Source organism: Schistocerca serialis, chromosome 3, assembly GCF_023864345.2.
Source record: "Schistocerca serialis cubense isolate TAMUIC-IGC-003099 chromosome 3, iqSchSeri2.2, whole genome shotgun sequence".
NCBI classification, from domain to species: domain Eukaryota; kingdom Metazoa; phylum Arthropoda; class Insecta; order Orthoptera; family Acrididae; genus Schistocerca; species Schistocerca serialis.
Window position 1 is genome coordinate 814570215 of NC_064640.1, and position 27788 is coordinate 814598002.

Genomic DNA, 27788 nt, shown 5'->3' on the forward strand with positions numbered 1-27788 from the left:
TTCAACTGTACGATCTTGTCTGACTGACACAATACTTCGTTTAGTACCTTGCCCACAGTATCAGGTGCTACTGGTGAACTGCGCTGTCGTGGGAGTTGCCCCTATCCCCACCACTCACCACCTGTAGTCCAGCCAGTCGTGTTGCGTCATGTCGTCTGCGACCAGGTGCTGAGCCTGTTCACCCCAGGAACATGTAATATGCTCCCAAACCATGTCTTCAAAGAAAGTCCTGTGCACTGTATTTTGAGAAAGAAATGTGTATTGATAGTCCATTTCAAGCAAAGAGGCACAACAATAATTTCAGTAGTGCCTCACAGACCATTGTAACATTAAAAAAAAAAAAAAAAAGCAACTGAGAGACATGGCGTGTCATGACAAGTTCGGCGTCATTTTCCTACTTGACAACACTAGTCCCCACACCGGGAGCTACTTGACCATCCTAAGTACATCTTTGATACCATCACAGCGTGAGTCAATCTATGGGGAATTTTAACACACCCTACTAAAGTTGGCAGATGGCTGAATTCTACGAAGAGCGTATTACGATAACTTCCTTGTGTATGATGCCTGACTTTTTCAAGACAGCTCTACCAAACCTACAGTTCCATAATTATGGTACAGCACACAAATGGCGTAATAAATGACAGGATTTCCGGTAGTATTGGGAGTTTTGGTAGAAAAAGAAACATAAATAAATGTGTGAGAGAGAAACTGTAATCCGATGACTTTTCTTTGTCTTTTGTTTGTTTGTTTTGCACATAATTATAACTCATGTCGCTCATTGCGTATTTTATACCCTTACAAAATATAAAATGCATTCCATGAGTAATAAAAAGGAGTTCACCATGTAACTTCCGCTCTTTTGGGTAACCAAAGCAGCTACGTTTGATCCAAGTACAGTTTGTATGCACAGACATAAAAAAACATACTTATTATTTCGTTCTCAATAGAACATTCCTCACCCTGATCGAAGGCAAGAGTTTCCTGTTTTTATCGATGAGTGCGAAAGTTGTACAAGAATACCAGAACGTGTTTTATATAAGCTCGACGGAGTATTGAAGCGCCGTTTGATACGTTTTCTTTTATTTTTTATTTTGTCATTTTGTTTCAGGAAATTACTTTTTCTATTGCTGTACGATAAAACTGTATTTTTTTTAGGTTCGTAATACAACATCCCTCTGTTCCGCGTTACAATTCGACAATTTTCGAATAAAACCTGAATTAAACATCAACAATTTCAATTTTATTATAAATACCGTTTTCCTTTTATGTAAAAGCAGGAGGATAATTATGCAGAACCAGAATTTCATATATCACCACTCAGTTTTGAACGGTTCATAGATTCCGATTTCTAGGGGAATTTAGTAAGATAGTGATCGTAAACGCAAACAAAGGGATCGAGATGAGGTAACGCCCGACACGTATGCAATATACCTAGAGTACAGGTAACATGGTGACGATCTTAACTCAGCAAGGCTACTAAGTGAAGCACCGTAGCCTACTTATGATAGTCTGTGGTAGCCTACGGTAATTTTATAGCTCTGGTGAAGTCTCTCCCAATTAGTTCTGTCAGACACCAAGATTTCGTGGAACCAAAGCCAGTTTCAACATCACCTGAATTCCTCATTCTCTTACGACTGCTTTTAATGCGAACAAATGTCAGGACATTAGATACTGTAGTCTGAGAACAGCCTGACGCATGATTAAAGCGCAACTTGTTGTTTCGTTTGCTGTGTTGCCTTGGAATGTTATGTTCCCCGGAATAACACTGCTGGATGCAGCCCGTGACTGCTTCAGGGAGACATAGATAACACCTGGAAACTTACGAAAACGGCGGAAGAGGATGATCGATAAACTAGAATTAAATAAATTAAAAAGAATTGCATACACAAGGAGTTATCGTGTGAAACAACTCGTCCTTTCGTCTCACAGTCGTCCAGGATACCTACATGTATCATTTTTGGGCTTTTGGTTTTCTGATGATCGTAATACATCGAAACTCATCAAATCTCCAGGGTGGGCAAGAGACATCCTCTGGCAGACACATTTTCGTCATCAAGGGTTTCTCTCTTTCTATACATCAGAACGCAACAGATTCCTTCCTCTCGACACTACAAGAAGAAATTCTCAGGGGAACGACACATTTCTGCTCAGATCAAACGCTCTGAGATTCCTGGGCTGTGATTTTCGTCTCCTTCTTTAATTAAAAAAAAAAACAAATTAATAACACATTTGTCTGTTTTAATGTATGTGGTTCCATATCAGCTATTTCCTTCGTATAATCTGTTCGCAACTACATGAATTCGATTTTTGCTGGTTTATCTTCGGTGATCTGCGACCCAGAAATAATTTTAAAAGAGGAATGGATATAAAATAACTGGCTCTTAGAATGATGCTTTCGAAATAGGTGCAACGTACTTAACGGCCTAAGTGGGGTAACAAAAATACTCACTGTATAACAGTTTGTTCAGCGTGTTGCTAAGAACAGGATCGAATACACATTTGGCGCGTAGCGTCAACACTACAGTATATAGAAGTCGCCTAGTTTCATTAGAAAATTACGCTGAAAAGCAGATTAAAGTTGTAATCTCAATTTATATGTGTTAAAGTGTAGCATTAGTTTCTACTTTCTTGTGGTTCTTCAGTTTATTCCAGTGTATTCCAGTGTATTGTATGACAAAATAGTTCATGGAAGTACTGCCAGCTGTTGGTACCCAAAGGGCATAATATTTGGGCGATGGACTCTGTCACCATCATCAGGTATACTTGGCCTTATTCTTTCTCTCTTGAGACAAAATCGATCGTCGAATTATTGTGCCCTTTGGACACTAACAGCCACAACCAAAACCGTGAATTATTGCACTTTTTGCTTATTAACGAAATAGAAGTTATTTTCAGAATTGCCCTCATATTACTTCGTTATTGTAGTGGAATGTTCTGTGATCATCTTGCAGTGGTCTTAAGGACTAACTGTTAATAATAAAAAATAGGAATATATTTAGTTGTATTAAAACCAGTCACATCCTTTCATTAGTGAATATTCGCTCGCTTGGCTACAAGATTACATCGAATACATAAAACTATGCAGACAACAGCGGTACTGTGATATTGCCAGATTTCTAAGTTGAGCATTGTCGAAAGAAAGAATGAGGCATGAGTAGAGCTGCTCACGCCTGGACAAGATTCGCGAGAAGACAAGCCATGGCACAGCACATGACACTGCTGGTCTTAACGAGTGCCAGCAGCCGTCTCTGGCGGGGATCAATTAACTATTTCATATGAGTTTAATAATTCTTAACTGCGCATCTAAATGGATGGAAGCTGTCAATAGCACACGACAATGTTAAGAATTTTAGCAGGTACCTTTCCATTGACATATTGACTGCCACTGGCCCTGCACGGAACCAGACATTCGCGAAATATGGCCGACAAGACGACTAATGTGACGTCACACGTTCGTTGTGGGGCCCGTATTAGTCGTGGTTCCCGCACCAGGAGCTGTGATGGCGTGAGTGCTGTGTTTCAGGCGTCATGGCGTGCCCACGCAGTCTGACGGAGGACGGCTTCGAGATGCAGCTGGGCGTCAACCACCTGGGCCACTTCCTCTTCACCTGCCTGCTGCTGCCCAGGCTGCGCGCCTCTGCTCCTGCTAGGATCGTCGTCGTCTCTTCCCTAGCTCATCGCAGTACGTATAGCAAAAATTTAGTTTTCTTCTCTATTCTGCATATTTGCTAGAGCCACTCACAAAGTAAGGGGCGATCAAAAAGTTCCCGTTCGAAGATCGTATGGTCCACCCGCCGTGAGCAATGAGGCAATCGTTCCACCGTCGCTCCAGGTTGAAGATACCCGTTTCGTAAAACACCGTGTCCTGGTGTGTGAAGAAGTCCGTAACTGCCAGATGCTCATCCTTGTCCGACAGGAATCGTCAACCCTTCAAGGCCTTTTATTAAGGGACTGAAGGCGTGATAATCGCATTGGAAGAGATCAGGACCTTAGGATGGTGAACTTTCTTCATTCTTCGATGGATGTCTACCGCTGTTTGTCCTTTGGCAGCTGAGAAACGAATAACAGCATTTTGGCCGTGTTTCCGCATGTACCGCACGCACGTCGGAAAGACGACTGCCACACTTATCCCTTGTCTGCTTGTCGGTGCTTATGAACAAACATCGAAGCTGCGCCACATTGCACACACGCTGCAGCAACGTCCTCTAACGGAAACCTGTTGATCGTCCCTTACACATATAAAAAATTCTCATTCTATGTTTGATAATGATGATATTTTATACTTTTGTATGGGTACATGTCGCACGACAACGAAAGTGCCAACAAGAATAGGGCTACTTAAGAGTAGCATTTTTTATTGCTTGGATATCAGCATGTTCCCTGGGACATAATGGTGACCTCTCGCCGTGATATGGAAAGAGTCAGTTTTAGAACTGTACTATATATCCTGCATGAGCATACGGCAGGAAACAGACAATTTACATGATTTCTTATGTTCTGATTTTTTTATTTTTTTACGTGCATACGGTGAATTATATTGAACTACAATGATTAAAAAACTCCCAACACCAAGAAGGAGTTGCTAGGCGCGTTTCTACAACCGAAATATGACGTCTATTCAAATTTCGCGCCACTCGCATAAGACTGGCGATAGTAGCGCCGCTATGAGGATGCAGATCAGGTTTGCTTGAAATACGCTCTGTAACTGAAACAAGTTATCACTACCGTGAATGTTTGCACTGAATTAATAGTAACATTCAATTGCAACATCTCAACACCCGTATGTCGATGTTAAGCGATTGAATCTGGTTTCAAATAAAGTATGCGACGTTCAATAAAAATCTGAATGGTCACAAGGTAACGCAACACTTTTGCGTTTTTGCTGGTCTCTATTAGAGATGAACTGCCATTCTTTTGGTATTTTGAAACCTGGAAACGTTGACATAACTGAAAATAAGTTCTTCACGCTGCCCCTAAGCATATTACATACACAAGGAACTCTTACAGTACTTATGAGAGCATTCTATCAAATCTTGATAACAACTTACATCTTTCGTCCCTCATGATTGTTTACTGAAAAATAAATGACTCGAGACTCTCTCGATTATACAATTTTTGTAGATATTTACTTTTTATTACAGATGGATCTGTCAATTTCGACGATCTGATGTGGGAGAAATCGTACAGTGCAGTCGGCGCCTACGGACGTAGCAAGCTCGCTAATATCTTGTTTGCCAAAGAACTGGCAAAGCGACTGGAAGGTTAGTGTTCTCGGACTAACTGCTTCAAGCAGAACTTTCACCCATAACGACTTGCTGCAGATTAATTTTTCAGTTGTCAGACTTAACACAGACTTAGCATAGTTTAATCATTGTTACTGTGCTCTCCTTGTTAATATTTAACGTTCCATCAACAGCATCATCCTTGACAAGATTTCTTTTCTGATCTCTTATTTCTTTTGTGCGATCATTGAGAAACAAACGTACGGAATTCATGAACTAGTGACATCATTTGACATATTACATTATGTTAACCACACATGTAGTCTCTGTGTGACACTTTTTTAACAGATTTGATGATGATGATTTCATATCTGGTGTTTCCTGTTTTCGGGAGACAGCATAAACCTTTGAGAAGATTCTAAATGTAGCAGATTGATATAAAAGTGCTGCTCATTTCGAATTCTATACATTGGGGTTCAAATTTAACTAACAATGAGTGTAGCTCTTGCATGATGCGTCACTGCGAAGTAAACACAGGTTAATTATTGTTATATACTAAGATGGTATCTGTTCTTTCGGACTTGCCCGAAAGAACAGATACCATCCTAGTATATATATAGTTAAGGCTCACCGGCCACTTGACCATCTTCTTCTGTGTGAATGCACAAACAGTGCCCAAACTCTCGGGAATCGGCACCGCACCGCGAGTAACGAGTATAATGGGCGGGGGCACTACGAATGTAGTGCGGGACAATAAGCTGAGAATGTGGGTTTCGCAGGAGGCGTGCCAGAGATAAATCCCTGCAGTCACACTATCCTCTGTGTCCTCGGTGGCTCAGATGGATAGAGCATCTGCCATGTAAGCAGGAGATCCCAGGTTCGAGTCCCGGTCGGGGCACACATTTTCATCTGTCCCCGTTGCCGTATGTCAACGCCTGTAAGCAGCTAACGGTGTCCATTTCATTGTCATTAAACTTGTACCATACATAGAGAGAACTGCTACAGTGTAGCACAGAAGGTAACTGAAAGAAATGCGCACCCACGGCAATGCATGTTCCGCAACGTGCTTACACTCTGGCCAAAAGCTGGCGAGGAGTTCATGTGGTAGGGTGTTCATTCCTCCACCAGCCCGGCTGACAATTGCTGGATGGTCGTTGGTGCATGTGGACGGGCTGCAATACGTCTTCCCAATGCATCTCTCACATTCTCGATGGAGTTTAACCCTTTCGTGAGCCGTGGGAAACATGCTTCTCACTACAATGAACTCGCTCCTAGTCCCGTGGGATTCACAGTTCCCACCTCTGTACGGTGCTACCACCTAGTGAACAGTATAGGGTACTACTTCCAATCGGAAGTTCCAGCCGTTTTTGCTGTACCTGCGCGCATAGGCATAGCTCAGTTGCTCTCTAGAGGAGCCTTTCAGTGCTGTTTGAGTGAGTTTTTCCTCAAATCTATAGTGTAAGGTAAATACTTTTGATTTACTCAAATTTATGAAGGAAAGCGTAAAATTGGAACGAGGAGAATTCCAGTTCGAAACAAAAGGAGTCATTTCTTGATGGATAACCGTCCACTCACTTTCCCGTCCTCAGTTCATGACCCATGAGAAACAGCCACAGTGAAAAGGAAAAACAAGGATGGTACTAGTACAGAGATTTCTTGTCCTGAAGTTGTGGCAGAAGACAACAAAATAATGGGTGGTGTCGATAAGTTTGATCAATTACGAGAAAGGTATGCTATTGGCAGACGTTCTGAAAATGGTGGCACGGAATATTTTGTTTCCTGGTGGACGTTGCTGCAGTAAATAGTTTTATCCTGTGGAAAATAAGTAAAAGAGAAAGTGGACAGCATGATCAGCTCACATACAGGATCCATCTAGCCAGGCAATTGATCGCTGGCTTCTCATCCCAAAAAAGGCGCGGACAAAAACCTGTCTTTCTGGCAAAAAGGGGTAAAGTACCTGAATATTTTCGTCATGTGGCTGTAGGGGAGCATCAACCCATTTTAGGAGAAACCTACTGGACGTGCCGTCATTGTAGCACCAAAGCTGCGGAAAAGAGCACTCACTGTGTTTGTACATATTGTCAAATACCACTTTGCATAGACCCAGGTTTCAGAAAATTGCATGGCAAGTTATTGCGAACAATCATTGTAACAAGAGAAGTAAATTTATCAAATAAATATGATATATATTGAAAAAGTTGTTTTTGTCATTTAACTCCAAGGAAGGGCAGTGGGAAGAATACTTTCCACCTTGTTGTGTGACCTCACTTTCACAGTTGGAGCAAATTTGATATCTCCATTCATTAGAAAAAAACTGCTCAATAATTTTGACCACGAAAGGGTTAAGTCGGGGGAACAGGCAGTCCAGTCCATTCGCCGATTATCTCCTCTCGTTATAAGGGCTTCCCGCCTATGCTGATAGATGCAGTCACGGTTACTCATCCATAAAAATGAAGCAAGGGCCGAATGCATCTATGAAAAGACGCACATGGGGAAAGGAGTGCAGTGCCACAAATACGTCGATTGGTGAGTGTACCGTGTTTAAAGATTTGGAAGTCAGTACGCACATTCAACGTTATGCCTCAACACACCGTAACACCTATACCACCAAAACGATCGTAACTGACTATGTTATTAGGTGCATTACGTCTTCCTACATCTCTGCTTCAGTCCAGAATTTGAGAAAATGATCGTTTTGGTGGTTTTACAAAAAAAGAAAAGAAAAGAATGGTTCAAATCGCTCTGAGCACTATGGGACTATCTGAGGTCATCAGTCCCCTAGATTTAGAACTACTTAAACCTAGCGACATTACACACACCCATGCCCGAGGCCGGATTCGAATCTGCGACCATAGCGCCTAGAACCGCTCGGTCACAGCGGCCGGCTGTGGTTTTGCACACCAGTGTACTTTGTATACATTCAGGATATTAATACGATGCCTGATAAAAAAAGTGAAGTATACAGACTGGTGGGAGTGGGGTGGGTGGACGAAATGAAATCTCACGTGTTGAGAGGGTATGTCATATTATTCCGGTCATTACAAAATCTAATCAAATTTACAAACGATTGACAGTATGATGCCACTGATCAGTATGCCGTTGCACACCCCCTGGCCTGGATGCAGGCTCGGATTCGGTTGGGAAGGGTATCGCAAAGCAGTTGTATCCACTCCTGAGGCAAGCTGGCCCACAACTGTTGTAACTCACCCTCTATATACTGGTATTGTGAGAGAGCTGAAGTCCGAGCAACGCCCACACATGTTCTGTTGGGGACAGATCTACGAACCTTTCTGACCGCAGGAGTTCCTCAACGTTACGCAGACCGTTTATAGACACTATTGCTTCGTGGGGTCGAGAATTGTCCTGCTGAAAAATGGTACCACGATACTGCCGCATGAGATGCGACAGAAGAGGATGCCGGATGTCCATGATGTAGAGTTGTGCCTTGAGTTCCCTCAGTCACTGCCAGCCATACCCGATGGCTCCCCACTCCATGACATCATGAGTAACGCCGTTGTGTCTCTCCAAAACACTGTAAGACAGTGCAGAATGTGATTCGTCGCAGAACACATTGCGACACCATTCATCAGAAATCCACGCTTCCCGGCCATGGCATTACTCCAGACGCAGCTGTCCGTGTTTTGATGTTAATGGCAGCCTACACATTTGACAGAAATTGGATGTATCACAGTCAATGGCGGCCAAAGAGGTCGAATAGGGGAAAAATTCGTGTAGTCCCAAATCTTAGTACAGTGGTAGGTGGGAGGGCCGTGAACAACGTACTAAAACCCTGACCGGCGGGACCGAGCGAGGTAGCGTAGTGGTTAGGACACTGGACTCGCATTCAGAAAGACGACGGTTCAAATCCGTATCCGGTCATGCTGATTTAAGTTTTCCGTGATTTCGCTAAATCGCATAAGGGAAATCCCGGGATGGTTCCTTCGAAAGGGCACGGCCGATTTCCTTCCCTTTGCTTCCCCAATCCGAGCTTGTTCTCCGTCTCTAATGACCTTGTTGTCGACGGAACTAACACTAATCTCATACATCTCCAGACCGGCGGGGTGTGAGCGTCGAGTTGGGGGTGGGGAGACGTTTAAATATCTCTTTCTTTGTTTTTTTGAATAATTCGAAATCCGTTACGCCTGACGAAAATGTTTGTGCTACGAAATTAAACTAAATGAAAGTTCATACAAAAAGGGTCGTATCCATTTTTATCTGTGCCTAATAATTTCCGCGTTACAGAGGAGAAAAAAATCGCTGATTATTAAAAATAAAGTTTTAATGGTATAAAATTAATGTTTGTTGTTAAATTGTTGCCGCGCGGGATTAGCCGAGCGGTCTTCGGCGCTGCAGTCGTAGACTGTGCGGCTGGTTCCGGCAGAGGTTCGAGTCCTCCCTCGGGTATGGGTGTGTGAGTTTGTCCTTAGGATAATTTAGGTTAAGTAGTGTGTAAGCTTAGGGACTGACGACCTTAGCAGTTAAGTCCCATAAGATTTCACACATTTGAACATTTGAACTAGGCGAGTATTTATTTGCAGTTGTTACGTGAACTTTTATGTAAAATACTTGTTTATACGCCAGGCCGAGAAGTGTTTAATTTTTGCGATGTGGTCCGTGACTTATGTAGTGTTAGTAGGAAAGCGATAGAATTGGCAAATGTGCTACCTTCCTGCTATGTGTCACAGACAACATACTGTAATGCCGTGTAACGGAGCAGTAGTCACTGGAACTTGTAGAGTGGGCTGCACTGACAAGGGGAAGGCCTCAGACACGGCCAACCGATTCGGCTCAAATTTGGCAGGTCGCTTGTGTACAACCTAAAACAAAAGAATCTAAGATATTTTGGGTCAACACCCCCGCGTTTTTGAGAAAATCACCCCTAAACGTTATGACGAGCAATCGACACAAAATTGGCGAGATCGATAGAAAATTGTAAATAGAGCATTTTTCATCATCGGGTCCGAAAAAGCATACTTTTCGCGAAATCGAGGTAAGAAACTTTTACAACGGCCGCTTCTATACCCACAAGTTACATGCTGTTCACCGACAGCACCAATAGCTTGCCGGCACGGTAGTTCAGCGTGTTCGGTCAGAGGGCTAGCTTCCCTCTATAATAAAAAAAAAAACTGAGTTAATGGATCAACAACGAACTGAAACGGGTGTCTTTCGACGTCCGCCCAGAGCAGATACAACGAACGAAAACGAACAAAATGAGATTGAAAAAAAAAATAGCTTAACGGCCAAGGTAACTAGCTGGGAATCGGAGAACTCGGGTTCGAATCTCAAAGAAACCTAGCGGATGTTCTTATTTGGTTTGTATTTTTCCATATTTCAATTGGTAGGGATAGGAGGGTTAATAAGGTAAGTATCAATAAGGAATGATAATAATAAGGTAGGCAAATAAATTTCTCAAACGTCTTGGGATAGTAAACAACTAAAATGTTACTCCAGGTCACTTTACAATGGCTCTTCCAGTCACTAGTTACGTGTCCTCACTTTTCTTCGAACAACTAAATGGATGGTACTTGCCATATAAACATTCGATACAAATATACTCACGGCACCAAGAACATATAATGTGTGCAATCTTTCGACAGCTACACTGTTCCTTCCGAAGAGACAGAAGAAAACAAACTTGATTTACATTTAAAAATATTTTTTCGGGAATTAATTTTGATGCGCACCACGCATGCGATATTATTGCCTGAAAAATCGGTGCTGAAAGTAATTTATGAATTATGCTGTGAATAGTTATTGCATCCGTGCGGTTGTGCCATCCTCGCTGGGTTTCCAGAAGCACACTGCAACTCTGAAGCCTGGAAATAAAGTTTTTAACCTGGCGATAGAAATAAACATCACACAGCTGGCACACAGGTGTGAAGTTTGATGGTATTACTTTTACTGTGCACGTCGGCTGACCCTCGTCATATGTTACTTACGGAAGAACACTGTATTCATTGAAAAACGTATTTCATTCGGCGCATTAGCGATGGAAAAATCACTACATCTATCCGCGAGGTACGCGGCAGCCTAATGACGGAAAACAACTCTTTCAGATTGACTTCTATAAGGCTCGTGCTGAACACCTTCACTCTTGCAAGTTCACAACTATGATATGACGAAGAGGCAACAGGGACAACATAACTCTCCCACGTTTATTCTGTCCCGTGCCTCGCTGTAAACAAGCGTCGCGCGGTTGGTTATCTGTAATCCCTCGTGACGAATTCGCAGAACTCTTACTCGGAGTTGTTTTCATATGACAAGGCCTAAAAGTTTAATACTTTACTAACTCACGGCGTTTGGGAAATTAGGTTGCCTACCTTATTATTATCATTCCTAATTGATTTACTTACCTTATTAACCCTCCTATCCCTATCAATTGAGATATGGAAAAATACAAAAGAAAAGAATAACATCCGCTAGGTTTCTACTAGATTCGAACCCGGGTTCTCCGATTCCCAGCCAGTTACCTTGCGCTACGGGCGCTGTCGGCGAAATGCGCGTACCATGTGGGTACAGAAGCGGCAGTTGTAAAAGTTTCTTACCTCGATTTCTGAAAAGTTTGCGTTTGCGGACCCCATACCTGATGATGAAAAATTCTCTATTTACTATTATCTATCGATCCCTCCAATGTTGAGTCGATTGCTCGTCATAACCTTTAGGGGTGATTTTCTCAAAAACGGGGGGGGGGGGGGGGGGGGCGGGGGGGGGGGTTGACCCAAAATATCTTAGAATCCTTCGTTTTAGGTTGTGCTCAAGCGACCTGCCAAATTTGAGCCGAATCGGTTGGCCGTGTCTGAGGCCTTCCCCCTGTGAGTGAGACAACTTGTCATACGTCCACAGTATTTCTTGCAAGGTGGCTGTAAACATGTCTTATGGAATGGGACTGATCATGTTAAAGTCTAGAACAGTAATATACTGTAATGCATTGCTTGAATTATGTTAGACGGCCGGTGTGGCCGTGTGGTTCCAGGCGCTACAGTCTGGAACCCCGTGACCGCTACGGTCGCAGGTTCGAATCCTGCCTCGGGCATGGATGTGTGTGATGTCCTTAGGTTAGTTAGGTTTAAGTAGTTCTAAGTGCTAGGGGACTGATGACCACAGATGTTGAGTCCCATAGTGCTCAGAGCCATTTGAACCATTTGAATTATGTTAAAATGTGTAGAGTTCCATAATACATAGGTGACCTACCTCTCTAGCAGAGGGAGCTAATTTAAGTCTCTGGACCTCTACAGGTGCTGGCAAAGCTGAGGCTGGGATGATGCATTTGAAACATCTTATGTTAAAAGCATTCCATCCAGTGGTATTAGATACAGTGAAATCGTCATTGCCGAATACATACAGAAGCTTGTTATACTTGGGGCTATCTCTTCGGCGTACGCTTAACAGCTCCAGCTGTTGAGATTTTTCACATAATAGCTCACTGAAAAACTGCAGATAAGTACTAACTTTTAAACTAAAAATAACTGCACTAAGTAAACACAACTTCGGTGAAATTTTATTTACTTACTTAAGAGAACTAGACAAGATTTGGTGGGGAGGTATAGTCTGTCTGTAAACTGAAAACTGAGCAGCGCTCATCGTGGGGGAAGTGGCCTTTTCAGAAGAACACGACAACTGCCATACGCAACGACTAAGCATCAATTTCCGGTCTAGCAGTGTAGAAAAATATGCAGAGATTAAAGCATATTCTGTTCTTATGCGTTTCTTGTGTTAGTACTATTAGGGAATCATATCTACGTTCGATGTCGCGTTACGCATTTTGTGAAAAATAAACATTCCCATGTAATGTCTGTACAATGTGTTGCCAGGTGTGCTGCGAGAGCATCGCTATAATTTTGTGGAACACCCTGCAGTTGCTTCTACTGAAGTAGTGGGGTAGAGAGAGTTGTAAATCGCTCGCTCGGTCTTCAGGTCGCAGACCTATGAAGGAGGGAAGTGCGGTGATGTACCTATCCACACGCTTCGACCTTCCACCCACTTATACATCCAGGACACAATTTATCCGTAATGCAGCCCTATTCCACTTAGATGCGATGCAAACCTTTAAAATTTCTTCTTTACCCACTTCATTTAACAATAAATATTGATTTTATACCATTTGTAAGTAGGCTGTTTAGGTTTTCTTACTGGTAACGCCACGTAGCGCTCTGTATGAAAAATCACTGGCTGTGCTGTGTGCAGTTTGTGGCTAGTTTGCATTGTTGTCTGCCATTGTAGTGTTGGGCAGCTGGATGTTAACAGCGCGTAGCGTTGCGCAGTTGGAGGTGAGCCGCCAGCAGTGGTGGATGTGGGGAGAGAAATGGCGGAGTTTTAAAATTTGTAAGAATGGATGTCATGAACTGCTATATATATTATGACTATTGAGGTAAATACATTGTTTGTTCTCTATTAAAATCTTTCATTTGCTAACTATGCCTATCAGTAGTTAGTGCCTTCCGTAGTTTGAATCTTTTATTTAGCTGGCAGTAGTGGCGCTCGCTGTATTGCTGTAGCTTGAGTAACGAAGATTTTTGTGAGGTAAGTGATTTGTGAAAGGTATAGGTTAATGTTAGTCAGGGCCATTCTTTTGTAGGGATTTTTGAAAGTCAGATTGCGTTGCGCTAAAAATATTGTGTGTCGGTTTAAGGACAGTCATGTATAATTGTTCAAAGGGGACGTTTCACATTAAAACACAATTTTTAACAATCTGTAATGTTTACAAGCCCTGCAATGCAGAGCGTATTAGTCTTAGAGAAAAAAAATAAAAATGATCTTTTTTTAGGAAATTTAATGTAGTTTAATTTTGCATTTTTAGTATGTTGTTCATGGCCTTTTATCATACCACCGTACAAAAATTTTGGACTCCACGAATTTTTCTCCTTATTTTCCTTTTTAGACATAACTACTAGTCCGGTTGTTACTAGTGTCTGACAAATGATGTGAAATGACAAAGAATGTTACAGGGAGTATATTACTTGCTCTCAGATGGCAGGCACAGAAGTGAAGGGACTACAGTGTTCTTGGTGCACTGTATTGCGACCCTCCCTTGAGGTGGTGGTGGCCAGACGTGGTCGACAGGAAGGTTGACGACGAGTATGGCTGTTCTCACGTCCCCACGCAGTCCAACACGAGGCCACTGCCGCATTCAAATGCCGCACAAATCTTGATGTTATACAATTCGACCAGCCAGTCAAATGGAGATCTGCAATGAAGTCCTGTTCAGACTCTGTCAGGTGCTGACTAACGTGGTCTCGCTCGAGTACGCGTCATTTCCGCGTCCTTCAGTGTGATAACGTCTGAAGCTGTTGACGCCACTTCTGCACTTTCCAGTCACATTAATGTAAACACCTGCATAAAACCTGAATATCATATTTTGCAACATAGTCCTTTGCGAGACGTGCAGGAAGAGAGTCAGCGAGGTTGTGGAAGGTACCGACAAAGATGGGGAGCCATGTCGACTCCACTGCCACGAACAGCTGCGATAGGTTTCTCGGTTGAGTATCCAAGTATAAATGGAGAGAAGTCTTCCGAAGTAAGGGTGATTTCAGGTGTGCCGTAGGACCGTTGCTACTCACATAATACATAAATGACCTTGTGGATGACATCGGAAGTTCACTGAGGCTTTTTGCGGATGATGCTGTGGTACATCGAGAGGTTGTAACAATGGGAAATTGTACTGAAATGCAGGAGGATCTGTAGCGAATTGACGCATGGTGCAGGGAATGGCAATTGAATCTCAATGTAGACAAGTGTAATGTGCTGCGAATACATAGAAAGAAAGATCCCTTATCATTTAGCTACAACATAGCAGGTCAGCAACTGGAAGCAGTTAATTCCACAAATTATCTGGGAGTAGGCATTAGGAGTGATTTAAAATGGAATGATCATATAAAGTTGATCGTCGGTAAAGCAGATGCCAGACTGAGATTCATTGGAAGAATCCTAAGGAAATGCAATCCGAAAACAAAGGAAGTAGGTTACAGTACGCTTGTTCGCCCACTGCTTGAGTACTGCTCAGCAGTGTGGGATCCGTACCAGGTAGAGTTGATAGAAGAGATAGAGAAGATCCAACGGAGAGCAGCGCGCTTGGTTACAGGATCATTTAGTAATCGCGAAAGCGTTACGGAGATGATAGATAAACTCCAGTGGAAGACTCTGCAGGAAAGACGCTCAGCAGCTCGGTACAGGCTTTTGTTGAAGTTTCGAGAACATACCTTCACCGAGGAGTCAAGCATTATATTGCTCCCTCCTACGTGTATCTCGCGAAGAGACCATGAGGATAAAATCAGAGAGATTAGAGCCCACACAGACGCATACCGACGATCCTTCTTTCCACGAACAATACGAGACTGGAATAGAAGCGAGAACCGATAGAGGTACTCAAGGTACCCTCCGCCACACACCATCAGGTGGCATGCGGAGTATGGATGTAGATGTAGATGTAGAAGGCACGAACACACCGAGCGAGGTGATTCCATAGATTCTCTTTTGGGTTTAAATTTGGGGAGTTTTGTGGGCAGAGGAATACGGTAAACTCATTCTGGTGCTCGTCGAAGCACCGACGTACACTGCTAAATGTGTGACGTGTTATATTGTCCTGCTGATAGGTGCCATCGCGCCAAGTAAAAACGTGCTGTATGTAGGGGTGGACATGGTCCCCAAGGATACACTCAAACTTGCATTGATCAATTGTGCCCTCAATAAGATCACCCACTGAAAACATTCCCGGGCCATTACGCGTGCATCTTTCCAATGGAGGATGAAACGTGATTCATCTGAAAAGGACACATGTCAACACTCATTGGATGTCCAGTTGCTATGCTGATGTGTAAATTCCAGCTTTCGTCGTTGATGAACAGCAGTCACCGCAGGTGCATGAACCAGACAGCGGCTGCAGAGACCCATACGCAGCAACGGTCGTTGAACGGTCATTGAGGAGACGTCGTTTGTAGCCCCTTGGTTCATCTCAGCGGTCAGTTGCTCATTAGTTAGACATTTATTCGCCCGTACACATCTCCGCAGGGTTCGTTCACCCCTGTCATGCATGGCACCTGGTGCACCACAGTTGCCTTGGGGCCGGTTTTCGATAGCGCTGTATTTCAATGCACGGTATGCTTTAACGGCGTCGGTAAACGAACAATTAACATATTTAGCCGTTTCGGAAATGCTTCCACCCTTGGCTCGAGAGCGAATGATCGTACCCTTTTGGACGTCGGATATATCGCCCCATTTCCGCATTATGGCAACTACTGCACTGTTTTACCCGTCCCCACGAAACGCTTTATGTACCCTCAGCTGATAGTGCTGCCACCTGCCGTCTGTGAGTGGCTATTGCAGGCTGATGTCGAACATCGACAGTGGTCTCACTAATGTGACTGGACCGCGTGTATCTACTAGACCTGGTGTGGTGCGCGTACTGTAAGACCTTCGGTACACACACCATCAGATTATTTGACTTGTCACTCTAACGAAGTAGGCGAATGTCAGCAACATGTCTCGTGGTCTTATCGTGGCGTGTTTATCTTCTGCCGTTAGGTCAGACGATAGAAATGCCACTTGCACGCTTAGAGTAGCAGATTGACGGTAACCAACTTTAAACAGAACTTGATTAATTTTCACACATATTTATTAAAATAATAAAATGCATTGAAATTACTTGATTCTAGATGCTGTTTACAATTGACAATCTGAAGTTGCTTTGGTCTTGGTACGTTAATCTTATTCTCACATATCTCTGATACTTGACAAAGTGTCTATACATTTATCTTCATGGCTATGTACAGGAATATGGCAATCTTATTAGGCGCAGACTGAAACTTGACTATAGACTGGTACAGACTAATGCAGACGCGTAAAGACTAATGCAGACTGGTGCAGACAAATGCAGACTGACTAATCGGAGGTCTGTACACTCGTTATAATACCTCGCGCGTTCATGTATCACTGCACGAGTGTGATCCGCGAGGAGAAAAGGTTCTACGTTAGCAGCAATCTCATTGGCTGCGTTACATATTAATACGCGGATCGGTGGAAGCAGAATTTGGCCCGTCTCTAACACAGCGCCATCTCGTAGTGCGGAGACGGACGAGTGCTGCGCCTGCGCTGTTGTGCTTAGCGGGGCCCGCTCTAGTGGGAAAGTTGTGTACGCGCTGACTACGCGGAACTATGTACACAACACCTGGCAACAATACTAAACGCGAAAAACTCTGAAACACTCTTTTGGGCATTCTACCTGTCGCATAGAATTGAACTCTGTATCATTCACGTACCCACCGCTGTTGTGTACATGTACGAAGTTACTTTGAGATCCGACCATGTCTTTTGGGTGTTTCACCTTTTTTGTCGGGCAGTATATTAATAAGTCCATGAAGTTATATTACTGTTCAGATCTTTGCGGACGGCGCTGGCGGAGACAGACAGCAGGGGAAAATATCTGAAATGCTGAACGCCGATCCCAGAAGATGCTTCACAAAGGAAAAATGCGGGGTACTGCCCCCTTTGCTGAGATGAGCAATACAGATACAAGTACCAATGTAGTTGAAAAATAGCTAAAATTTCTCAAAATCTTTAAATCTCTGGAGCGGTATGGAACTCTTGTGTAGTGTCTGCGTTATTCTGGGTTAGGATACAATGTTCCTTCGGACATGCATGCATGGGGAACATCTTTATGATTTTCTTTATCATATTATATGTTCTTATGTCACAGCGTGCTGTATGTAGGTATTGTAAGGTTAAACGCAACAGCATCAGTTCATAAAAATGTGTTGTTGTTCCATATCAAAGAAGTTTATCTCATTTCATCAAAAATTTGCTGTAAATTGCAAATACGTACATTCACTAAGATCTCATCGTTGAAAGACATAAGACGTTCGTCGATTTGAGCAAGAGATTATACCAGTCATTCACCAGTGGTGGAGACAAACTCTTTTTGTTTTCATTGTTTCAAAGTACACGATGTACCGACCAGAGAATGAGATTTTCAGTTTCTGTCAATGTGTGATGTTGTCTGCACAGGTAGCGGCGTAACGACGTACAGCCTGCACCCTGGTGTTATCGCGACCGAATTAGGCCGCCATTTAGACGACTCGTTTTTCCCGGGCCTCAGCTGGATCTTTGGCAAACTGGGCCGCCTCTACCTGAAATCACCGAAGCAGGGCGCTCAGACCACCATATACTGCGCCGTTGAAGAGAGCATCAGCAATGAAAGCGGACTCTACTACAGGTACGGTACCAATCAATTTCATTTAAATGCACTGAACATTTTTATTTTCCCTTTATTGAATTTCCATTCCCCCTGAAGGGGGCGGGCTGGCAGCAGCTTATTACGCTCTGCAGCCTACAGACTTTTTAAAACGTAAGAAGAAGATAAGAGACAATAAAAGCAGGCGATAAAACGGGACTTAAATTGTAAAACGGCGGAAAATTGTGGAAAGTTAAAACATAAAGCAAAGGGTTGGCAAAGCGAAATAAAATACACAGGAAGCAGACAGGTAACATAGTAGACAGACAATTAAAAAACATGGCGACAGTCTGGTTTCTGTTCGCAAGAGATATAAAATCACACCCAGTGACAGTATGATGTCCGTTCACAACGCTTCGGAAAAGACACACAACACTGAACACCCACTGTAAACACCGCACTAAAATGTCAGCACAAAGAGGACACACCATAGCCAAGGGTGGATGGGGAGGTGGACCTGGACAGATGAGGGGGAAAACAAGGAGGGAGGAGAGGAAAAATGAAAGGGAGGGAACCAAAGGAGGGAGAGGACTCATAAGGGGGGGGGGAGGGGCAGGGCAGACGTGAGAGGGAATGGGAAAAGGCAGAGGAGAGAAATGCAAAAGGACTCGGGGCAGAGAAGGGGGGCAGAGAGAGGGTAGGTGGGGAAAAAAGAGGATGGAAGGCGGGACAGGGAGCCCAGGAAAAGGACGGAGGAAAGGTGGGGGGTTGAGATCAGAGTTGACAGGAGGGATAAATGGACGGAGAGAGGGCATCATCCGGGAGGGGGAGTTGATGGAAGCCACCTTGGGAAAGGAGATGACGGCTGTAGAGATGGAGGGTAGGGGGGACACAACATTGAAGACGTGGCAGGGGGCAGGCATGGGAGAGGAGAGGAGCAACGAGGGGGTGAGGGGGATCAAGGCGGCAGGAGGTGTAGAGTATGCAGATATGTTCGAGGAATAGGAGCAGATGGGGGAAAGGAATGATGTCATAGAGGATTTGCTTGGGGGACGGGAGGTGTGTATGGAAGGCGAGACGGAGTGCGTGATGCTCAAGGATCTGGAGGGACTTATAGAATTTGGGTGAGGGGGGGGGGGGCAGACATCCAGGCGGGACTGGCATAAGGCAGAGTGCGTGACGCTCAAGAATCTGAAGGGACTTATAGAATTTGGGGGGGAGGGGGCGGTATCCAGGCGGGACTGGCATAACAGAGGATGGGATGGATTAAGGATTTGTAGGTGTGGAGGATGGTAGAGGGGTGCAACCCCCATGTCTGGCCAGAGAGGAGTTTTAGGAGTCGGAGGCGGTTGTGGGCTTTGGATTGGATGGAGCGGAGATGAGGGATCCAGGTGAGGTGACGGTCAATGGTGAGGCCAAGGTAGGTGAGGGTGGGGGTGAGGCGGACAGGATGGGCGCAGACAGTAAGGGAGAAATCTAGGAGCTGGAAGGAGCGAGTGGTACGACCTATGATGATTGCCTGGGTCTTGGAAGGATTGATTTTCAGGAGCCACTGGTTACACCGTGCGACAGAAAGATCAAGGTGAATCTGGAGAAGGCGTTGGGACTGTTGAAGGGTAGGAGCGAGGGCAAGGAATGCGGTGTCATTGACATATTGCAAGAGGTGTACTGAAAGGGGGTGGGGGTTGGGGCATATCTGCCGTGTACAGGAGGTAGAGGAGAGGGGAGAGGACAAAGCCCTGGGGCACTGAACAAATAGAAGAAAGTGTTTACATGAAGTGCTTCTACAAATAAGACAGCGAGAGGCTTTTTTCTAAGTGAATCCACAGTGCCCGACTAAGGTGATCATACTTCACCAATAACACTGAAAAGGTTCCCCCTCCCTTGCTCATTTCTTTTACATACACTGCTGGACAAAAACGTGAAGCACCCAGAAAACATGTTAAAATTAACTTTTGTACAGCTAATAAACTAGAAATGAACATAATACACATAAGAGACAAACTTCAAAAATACTACCAATCAAGAATATGTAAAACTAAGTACAGCGACTGTGACATGTTGTAGAACAGATAAACAGGACTAAAATTTACCGCAAGATGTAAAGAACGTATAAATAAAAACGAAAAACAACATCTCCAAATTTAGTACGCATTTTAGAGGACCGAGCGAGGTGGCGCAGTGGCTAGCACACTGGACTCGCATTCGGGGGGACGACGGTTAAATCCCACGTCCGGCCATCTTGATTTAGGTTTTCCGTGATTTCCTTAAATTGCTCCAGGCAAATGCCGGGATGGTTCCTTTGAAAGGGCACGGCCGACTTCCTTCCCCGTCCTTCCATAATCCGATGAGACCGATGACCTCGCTGTCTGGTCTCCTCCCTCAAACAACCCAACCCATTTTCGAGGAAATCGACAATCTATAGTACACATAAACATTTACCTTTCTGTTCTCCATACACTCAAAAAACGAACCTACGTAAACAGCTTAGAGAAAATAAAACTTTACATACATTTGGCAAGAAGTCGAAACAACGCTATAAACTAACAAAAACAAAATTGAACAAAGTGTTGAAAGTTTTGACAAAATTCTTGTTGGTCATAGATAATTAAGAACGAAAGACAATCTTTAGTGTCACATACGATATAAATCGATTTTTATCAAGGATATGAAGTGTTGGCAGAAGAGCCAACACCGTGTTGCTAGAGGAGGCCGAAATGCACGCTTTTAAGCTCACGCAGATTGGCGTGAGGTCTGGAACAAGGTAATTATCCTATAAAGAAAAGAACGTAGTTCTTGGAATACTTAACTTTAATCCACAATTGGAGAACATCGCTCTTGTTTAGACATTAATATAATCTCAATATAACTGGTAATGGCGCCTTGCTAGGTCGTAGCAAATGAGGTGGATGAAGGCTATGCTAACTATCGTCTCGGCAAATGAGAGCGTATTTGTCAGTGTAGCATCGCTAACAAAGTCGGCTGTACAACTGAGGCGAGTGCTAGGACGTCTCACTAGACCGGCCGTGTGGTGGCGACACGCGGGTCCGACGTATACTACCGGAGCGCGGCCGATTTAAAGGCTACCACCTAGCAAGTGTGGTGTCTGGCGGTGACACCACAGGATATAAATTTAATAGCAAACCCACAATGGTACAGGTGGCCTTCATAGCCCACGTGCGATATTTTCATCTTCTCTCGTTCCGTACAAGCGAACTATTAGTCCTATGGAAAAAATGAACAGGATATTTTTGTAGGAAATTTAATGCAACCTTCAAACACAGCCCCTCCCCAACACACAGCCCCCCACCGGTCAGGATTTCTAGTGGTTGTTCTTGGCACTTGGCCATTGTACAAAAATTTACAACGGCACGATTTATTTTCCATATTCGACATATTTTTTGGCCTTCACTACCTGGCCTTCTGACGCCACCGGATTAGTTGAGCACATACAAACTGTAAAACTGACGTTTGTGTACATTTTACCTAACAGTTTTGTGAATCTTAATAGCATACGAGAAACAGAATGAGATTTTCACTCTGCAGCGGAGTGTGCGCTGATATGACACTTCCTGGTAGATTAAAACTGTGTGTACGACCGAGACTCGAACTCGGGACCTTTGCCTTTCGCGGGCAAGTGCTCTATCATCTGAGCTACCGAAGCGCGACTCAGGCCCGGTACTCACAGCTGTACTTCTGCCAGTATCTCGTCTCCTACCTTCCAAACTTTACAGAAGCTCTCCTGTGAACCTTGCAGAACTGGCACTCCTGAAAGAAAGGATATAGCGGAGACATGGCTTAGCCACAGCCTGGGGGATGTTTCCAGAATGAGATTTTCACTCTGCAGCGGAGTGTGCGCTGATATGAAACTTCCTGGCAGATTAAAACTGTGCGCCCGACCGAGACTCGAACTCGGGACCTTTGCCTTTCACGGGCAAGTGCTAGTTCTGCAAGGTTCGCAGGAGAGCTTCTGTAAAGTTTGGAAGGTAGGAGACGACGCACTGGCAGAAGTAAAGTAGCTCAGATGGTAGAGCACTTGCCCGCGAAAGGCAAAAGACCCGAGTTCGAGTCTCGGTCAGTTTTAATCTGCCAGGAAGTTTCATACAAGAAACAATTACAGCGTTGTATTCGCCAAGCATTCTGACTACGAAACTACCGAACTTGTAAGAGTTGAGTTTGGATGGAATTGCCAACGAAATTAGTTTTACCATAAAGTTTCCAAAAGACCTTTTCCTTTCATTACACTCTAGAGCACGTTTAAATTAATAATGCTAACGAAATACCGGTGACGTAATAGTTCAATCAATAGAGACCAAAAAAGGGTGAATATCGGGAATAGCTCCTGCAGTCGGAAGCTTTTGTGCAGCGGTTAGGAGTGCCACGAACAGCATATTAGAAATGCTGGCTGTTTACAGATGAGTGAGAGGGAGGAGGTTTGAAGGTCAGACTATTATGTTTTTCTTGAATAACTCACGAACCGTAGTTTGCAGCGAAAACGTATCCACATTAAATTTAATGGTCCTGTTCATACGAGGGTTGCCCAGAAAGTAATGTACCGCATTTTTTTTTCTCAGCCGGAAGCAATGCTACGATTGCGAAACGTTGCGTATCTATTATTTGAATCCTTCTGAGTGAGCGCGTCAAGTTTCCGTCACTTCCGAGAGATGGCATAGCTGCAGAACAGTTTCAAATGCCGTCTGTAGGTTATGTACATTACAAGCAACGTGCCGTCATTGATTTTTTTCACCGAAAGGAAAGAAACTGTCGGGAATATTCACAAACCCTTGTGCGAAGTCTATGGAGCACCTGCTATCGACAGGGCACGGAGGGTGAGATCATCAGAGAGCGGTTCAGCGGAGCTCCACGATTTGCAGCGGTCAGGGAGACCATCCACGGGTGTCACACCTGACATGTTGCAGCAAGCTGATGTTTGGTCACTAAAGGATGCCGTTTGTGGAAGACATTTTGAGGACGATGAGGAGGTGATTCACACAGTGAAGCACTGGCTCCGCCACCAGGAAAAGGATTGGTACCCACAGGGCAAACACGGCCTTGTTTCACGCTGGAGAAAGGCCATAGAACAGAATAGAGGTTACGTGGAAAAATGGGGTGTGTTGATAAACCGCCATTTTTTCCTGTGTGTAATTCTCATTATGTTCAGTAAAGAATTGTAGCAAAAAAATTAAGTGCATTACTTTCTGGGCAACCCTCGTATTTTCTGTAGGATTAAAAGTTTGTGTGTAGTGAGCGAAAGAAAGCGAAAATCTTGCACATGGTTTATGAAGACCAGGTATAACATTGCGGGTTGCATAAAAAGAAATCGGTAGGGGGCAGCTGAATCACCCTATATATAATTTGTGTGTGTGTCTGTACTGATAATATTTTGATTTGTCTAGGTACCAGAATGAAAATTGCACTCTGCTGCAGAGTGTATGCTGATATGAAACTTCCTGACAGATTAAAACTGTGTAGCGGACCGAAACTCGAACTCAGGGCCTTTGCCTTTTGCGGGCAAGTGCTCCACCGACTGAACTACCCAAACACGACTCACGACCTGTCATCACAGCTTTAATTCCGCCAGTACCTCGTCTCCTACCTTCGAAACTTCACACTAGCCCTCCTGCACACCTTGGAGAACTAGCACTCCTGGAAGAAAAGCTATAGCAGAGACATGGCTTAGTAATAGCCTCGGGGATATTTCCAGAATGAAATTTTCACTCTGCAGCGGAGTGAGCGCTGATTGAAACTGTGAGACGGACCAAGACTCGAACTCGATACCTTTGCGTCTTGCAGGCAAGTGCTCTACCAACTGAGCTACCCAAGCACGACTCATGACCCGTCCTCACAGCTTTAATTTCGCCAGTACCATGTCTCCTACCTTCCAAACTTCACAGAAGCTCTCCTGCATACCTTGGGTAGCTCAGTCGGTAGAGCACTTGCCCGCAAAAGGCAAAGGACCCGAGTTCGAGTCTCGGTACGTCACACAGTTTTAATCTGCCTGGAAGTTTCATATATAGCTTCCGCTTGAGAAAGAGCCAGCTCTTGCAACCACTAGTGATAAATAAAATATAAAAAAGGTCTGATGGAGTATTATTACAACATTACACATTTCATGCAATTGTTTTGAGGCCGTGGAACCGTATACGTAAGGAATATTGCAGAATTTCCGTTTTTGTATAGCCTTAAATTAAAATTATTTTAACACGTTTTTGTTAGGTCGCTTTCTTGTCTTTGTTCTTGGTCAATACAAATCATGCAGTTGTTTTTTAACTACCTTCCCAGAGATCTAGAGGCTTGAAATTTTAAATGTCACTCAGAACTGGATGACAATGCAATATTAACTTGCTTTCTAGTAGGTCCATTCAGTAGGAGTGGGAGTACGGGTGGAAAGGTTTGGTAACGCTTGACATCTCTGCTGCCCTGCAGGACTGGCGTATCATGTGGGCAGTATCGGAATGCGATAATATTTCAGGCTGTGTTAGCAAACACCATCCTGTTCACCGCACACAGGTGAAGACTGACCAGACAGACTGTACCTATGTGTGTGTTGTTGCAGTGGGTGCAAGAAGGCGACGCCCACACGGCGGGCGCGGAACGCGGAATCGGCGCGCCGCCTATGGGAGGAGAGCTTGCGACTTGTCAAGCTGAACGACTGGGACCCCTGCACCGCGCCTGACGGATCGCAGCCGCTCTGAACTGCCCCTGGACCACGTCGCCAACTACCATCTTCTCGCCGCCATGCAACTAAGGCGCTTGCTCTCTCTCGTAAATCACGTACCTTTACTTCGGTGTAGAGCAGCATCACTGTCCACGCAATGTGGACAAGCATCATATTGTCACCATACAGCGAACTTGCAACAGGAAAACTTGCTCTCTGTCGTAAATCACACGATTTTACTTCGATGATGAGTAACTGCTGCTTGCGAGACAAGACACGAGAATGAGATTCCTGCCTGTTTTCATTTTATATTCGTATGATCAATTTTTCAGTTTAAGATTCGCTATTGTCTTAAAAGACTGTTTTCAAATAATTGTCTTGCTGGAGTTGGAAGCTTCTATTGACGTTTTTTTCTGAGAGTTTGCGAATTACATTTACGTTTTTTAAGCTGCATCTTCTGTGAACACAATATATTTCTTTTTCATATTTTTTATCGAACATGTTTCGATACCTGTTTTTCATTTTCAAAGGGTCTCGCTTTATTTCTGTAAAAATGTTGTACAACATTCGTTGTTGATTTTCTATTTCAGGCCTATAAACTATAAGATGTGCATTTTTTTCTTTTCTTTTGGTAGCTCATATGAAACTACATCAACTGGGAATGTGTGTTTGTACAGGTTGACCTGCTTTTTTGCATTTTTATGGCTTAATTGCATGTGATCTGCTATGTATTCGGAATAATATGCTTAAAGTAAAAAATATATTTTGCTGTCTTAGAAATTTTTAGAAGTTGCAGTTTTCTTCGAAATATCTTCGATGTCGCACCTTCCTGCCACACAGTTATAGGAGTACATTCCTGGAGTTCCTCGTCCTAGATTTGACAGAGAGTTTGTGAAACTTTTAGAGAAACAAAAACTGTCACCAAGACTGCGTTCGTAACAATGTTTGGCACATGGTTTTAATCCGTAATAAAGTTTTACCATTGTGTTATTCTGTGTCAGTTGAACCAGAAAAGAGCATTTGCTCATTCACTATCTCAGATTTGGTCGAAACTTGTATTATGTGTTCTCCCTGTGGTGATAAATACCCACTATCAATTTCAGCATTTTAACTCTCTCTGTTTCCATTTTATGGAATATCCAGATTTAGGAGTTTGTCATTTATGACACTCGATAACATTTTTGAAATGGATTACCATTGGTGGATGTGTATTCTAGAACACAAGTAATATAACAGAATATCTCATACCTATGTAACGTCAACACAAGGAAAAATATATATACATTTTTATATTTTTATTTGTAAAAACATGGTACTCCAGTACATCGAAAATCACTTTCTTTTCAAAATAATTCTCAAATCATGGGCTATCGCTTGGGAAAATGAAATTAATAAACTGTTTGTTCCTTTGAGATTTTTTGTTCTTGTAACAGATAATGGATTTTAATTTCAGAACTTTTTCAATTTCTCAGTGAATGGACTTATGAAAGAAACAGGCTAAAGTAACCGTACTAAAAAGGTTAAGTTCATTCAACTGTTATGCAACACTATGTACAAGCGGACGTAATTCATAATCTTTTTTTTTTTTCTCAGTGGAGCACATAGACTCCTGTGAAAATGACTAAGTCCTTTCCGTTGATATTTTAGGAGATTCAGCAACAGGAAGCGCCTGAGGAACTGGAACCTCTCTTTTGGGCCAAAGGAACGATGGCGAGGCCCAAAGGGGTGCGTAAATTGTGCGGTAGCATTATGCTCTGTTGTGTTTAATTCAGTGAATATCCCAAAGTGGCGCAGATAGGATTATTTACAAGCTACATAACTTGATGGCATCTCAGTTTCTTCACTCGCAAAGGATGCCAATTTGTTCCTCAAACTATATTTCAAAGTGGGCACCACATCTCCATTGATCTTCCTTTGTTCTAAGTTCCCTAAAGAATTTAATGGCTTAAAGTTATGGAAACTGGTTCCCGGAAGTGTTTGAAGTTCTGCAAAACAGTCCGCAAACCCAGAACGTGTCTGACTTGCAGACTCTTCATAAATAAAACAAAACTTAACTTTGCTGATGTTAACATTATAAAATCGAAACAAACCTGCTGCAGATAATGTTTGATTTCGTAGTGGTCTTCATAAACTTTCCTTTCGTGTTAATATTTTAACTAATTTGCTACGCTACCAGACTCAGTTTTTCTGTGGATATTTGCAAAAAGTAACTACTCAGCACTGACGTAAAAATTGTTTTGACGCAGACATAGATCTATAAAATTAAATTACTTTTTATATTGGCCTGCATAGCCATCATTAAAATAATGGATTTTTAAAACTTGCGAACATGTTTCTCTTACGACTTTCGTCACAGTTTCTTGAGTTTTGTAGGCCATACCGACATCATGTTTCATGTCATCAGATGTAACACAAAGACATTTAATTTATTTTTCACATTCAGTATTTTATAGATGAACTAGCAGAGAAACCAGGGACCTCCCGGCTGTTTATTTACAACTGTCCATTCACGCCCTTACCACGCAGCGTCTGACCTTGTCAATGTTTATGATGCCGTACCTTCTAAACTATGTGTTGTACAATGGTAGAATTTTATAGGAACATTAAGCGCCATATGTGGATACTGTCTGCAAAATACGCTGTGAATGGAGTTAGTAGCAAGAAAGTAATAAATTTAAACGTCATGCACTATACGGCAGTTTTCCACATGTCTCACTGTTTATTACAAATCTCCTGAACTATG

At 43.3% G+C, this 27788-nt stretch overlaps 1 protein-coding gene across 4 annotated transcripts in view; it reads left to right on the forward strand.

Moving 5' to 3' along the window:
* LOC126470678 (retinol dehydrogenase 13-like) overlaps positions 1 to 25777 on the forward strand; it is a 113799-nt gene extending 88022 nt beyond the window's left edge. For 3 of the 4 annotated variants that reach the window (XM_050098678.1, XM_050098677.1, XM_050098676.1), the window contains exons 4-7: positions 3527 to 3685; positions 5145 to 5264; positions 18222 to 18429; positions 24944 to 25777. In XM_050098678.1, the coding sequence (XP_049954635.1) occupies positions 3527 to 3685; positions 5145 to 5264; positions 18222 to 18429; positions 24944 to 25082 (626 nt within the window). In that variant the 3' untranslated portion in view covers positions 25083 to 25777. The remainder of the gene's footprint in view (positions 1 to 3526; positions 3686 to 5144; positions 5265 to 18221; positions 18430 to 24943) is intronic. The other variant, XM_050098679.1, reaches the window with a different exon arrangement.
* Positions 25778 to 27788: the final 2011 nt, after the last annotated feature.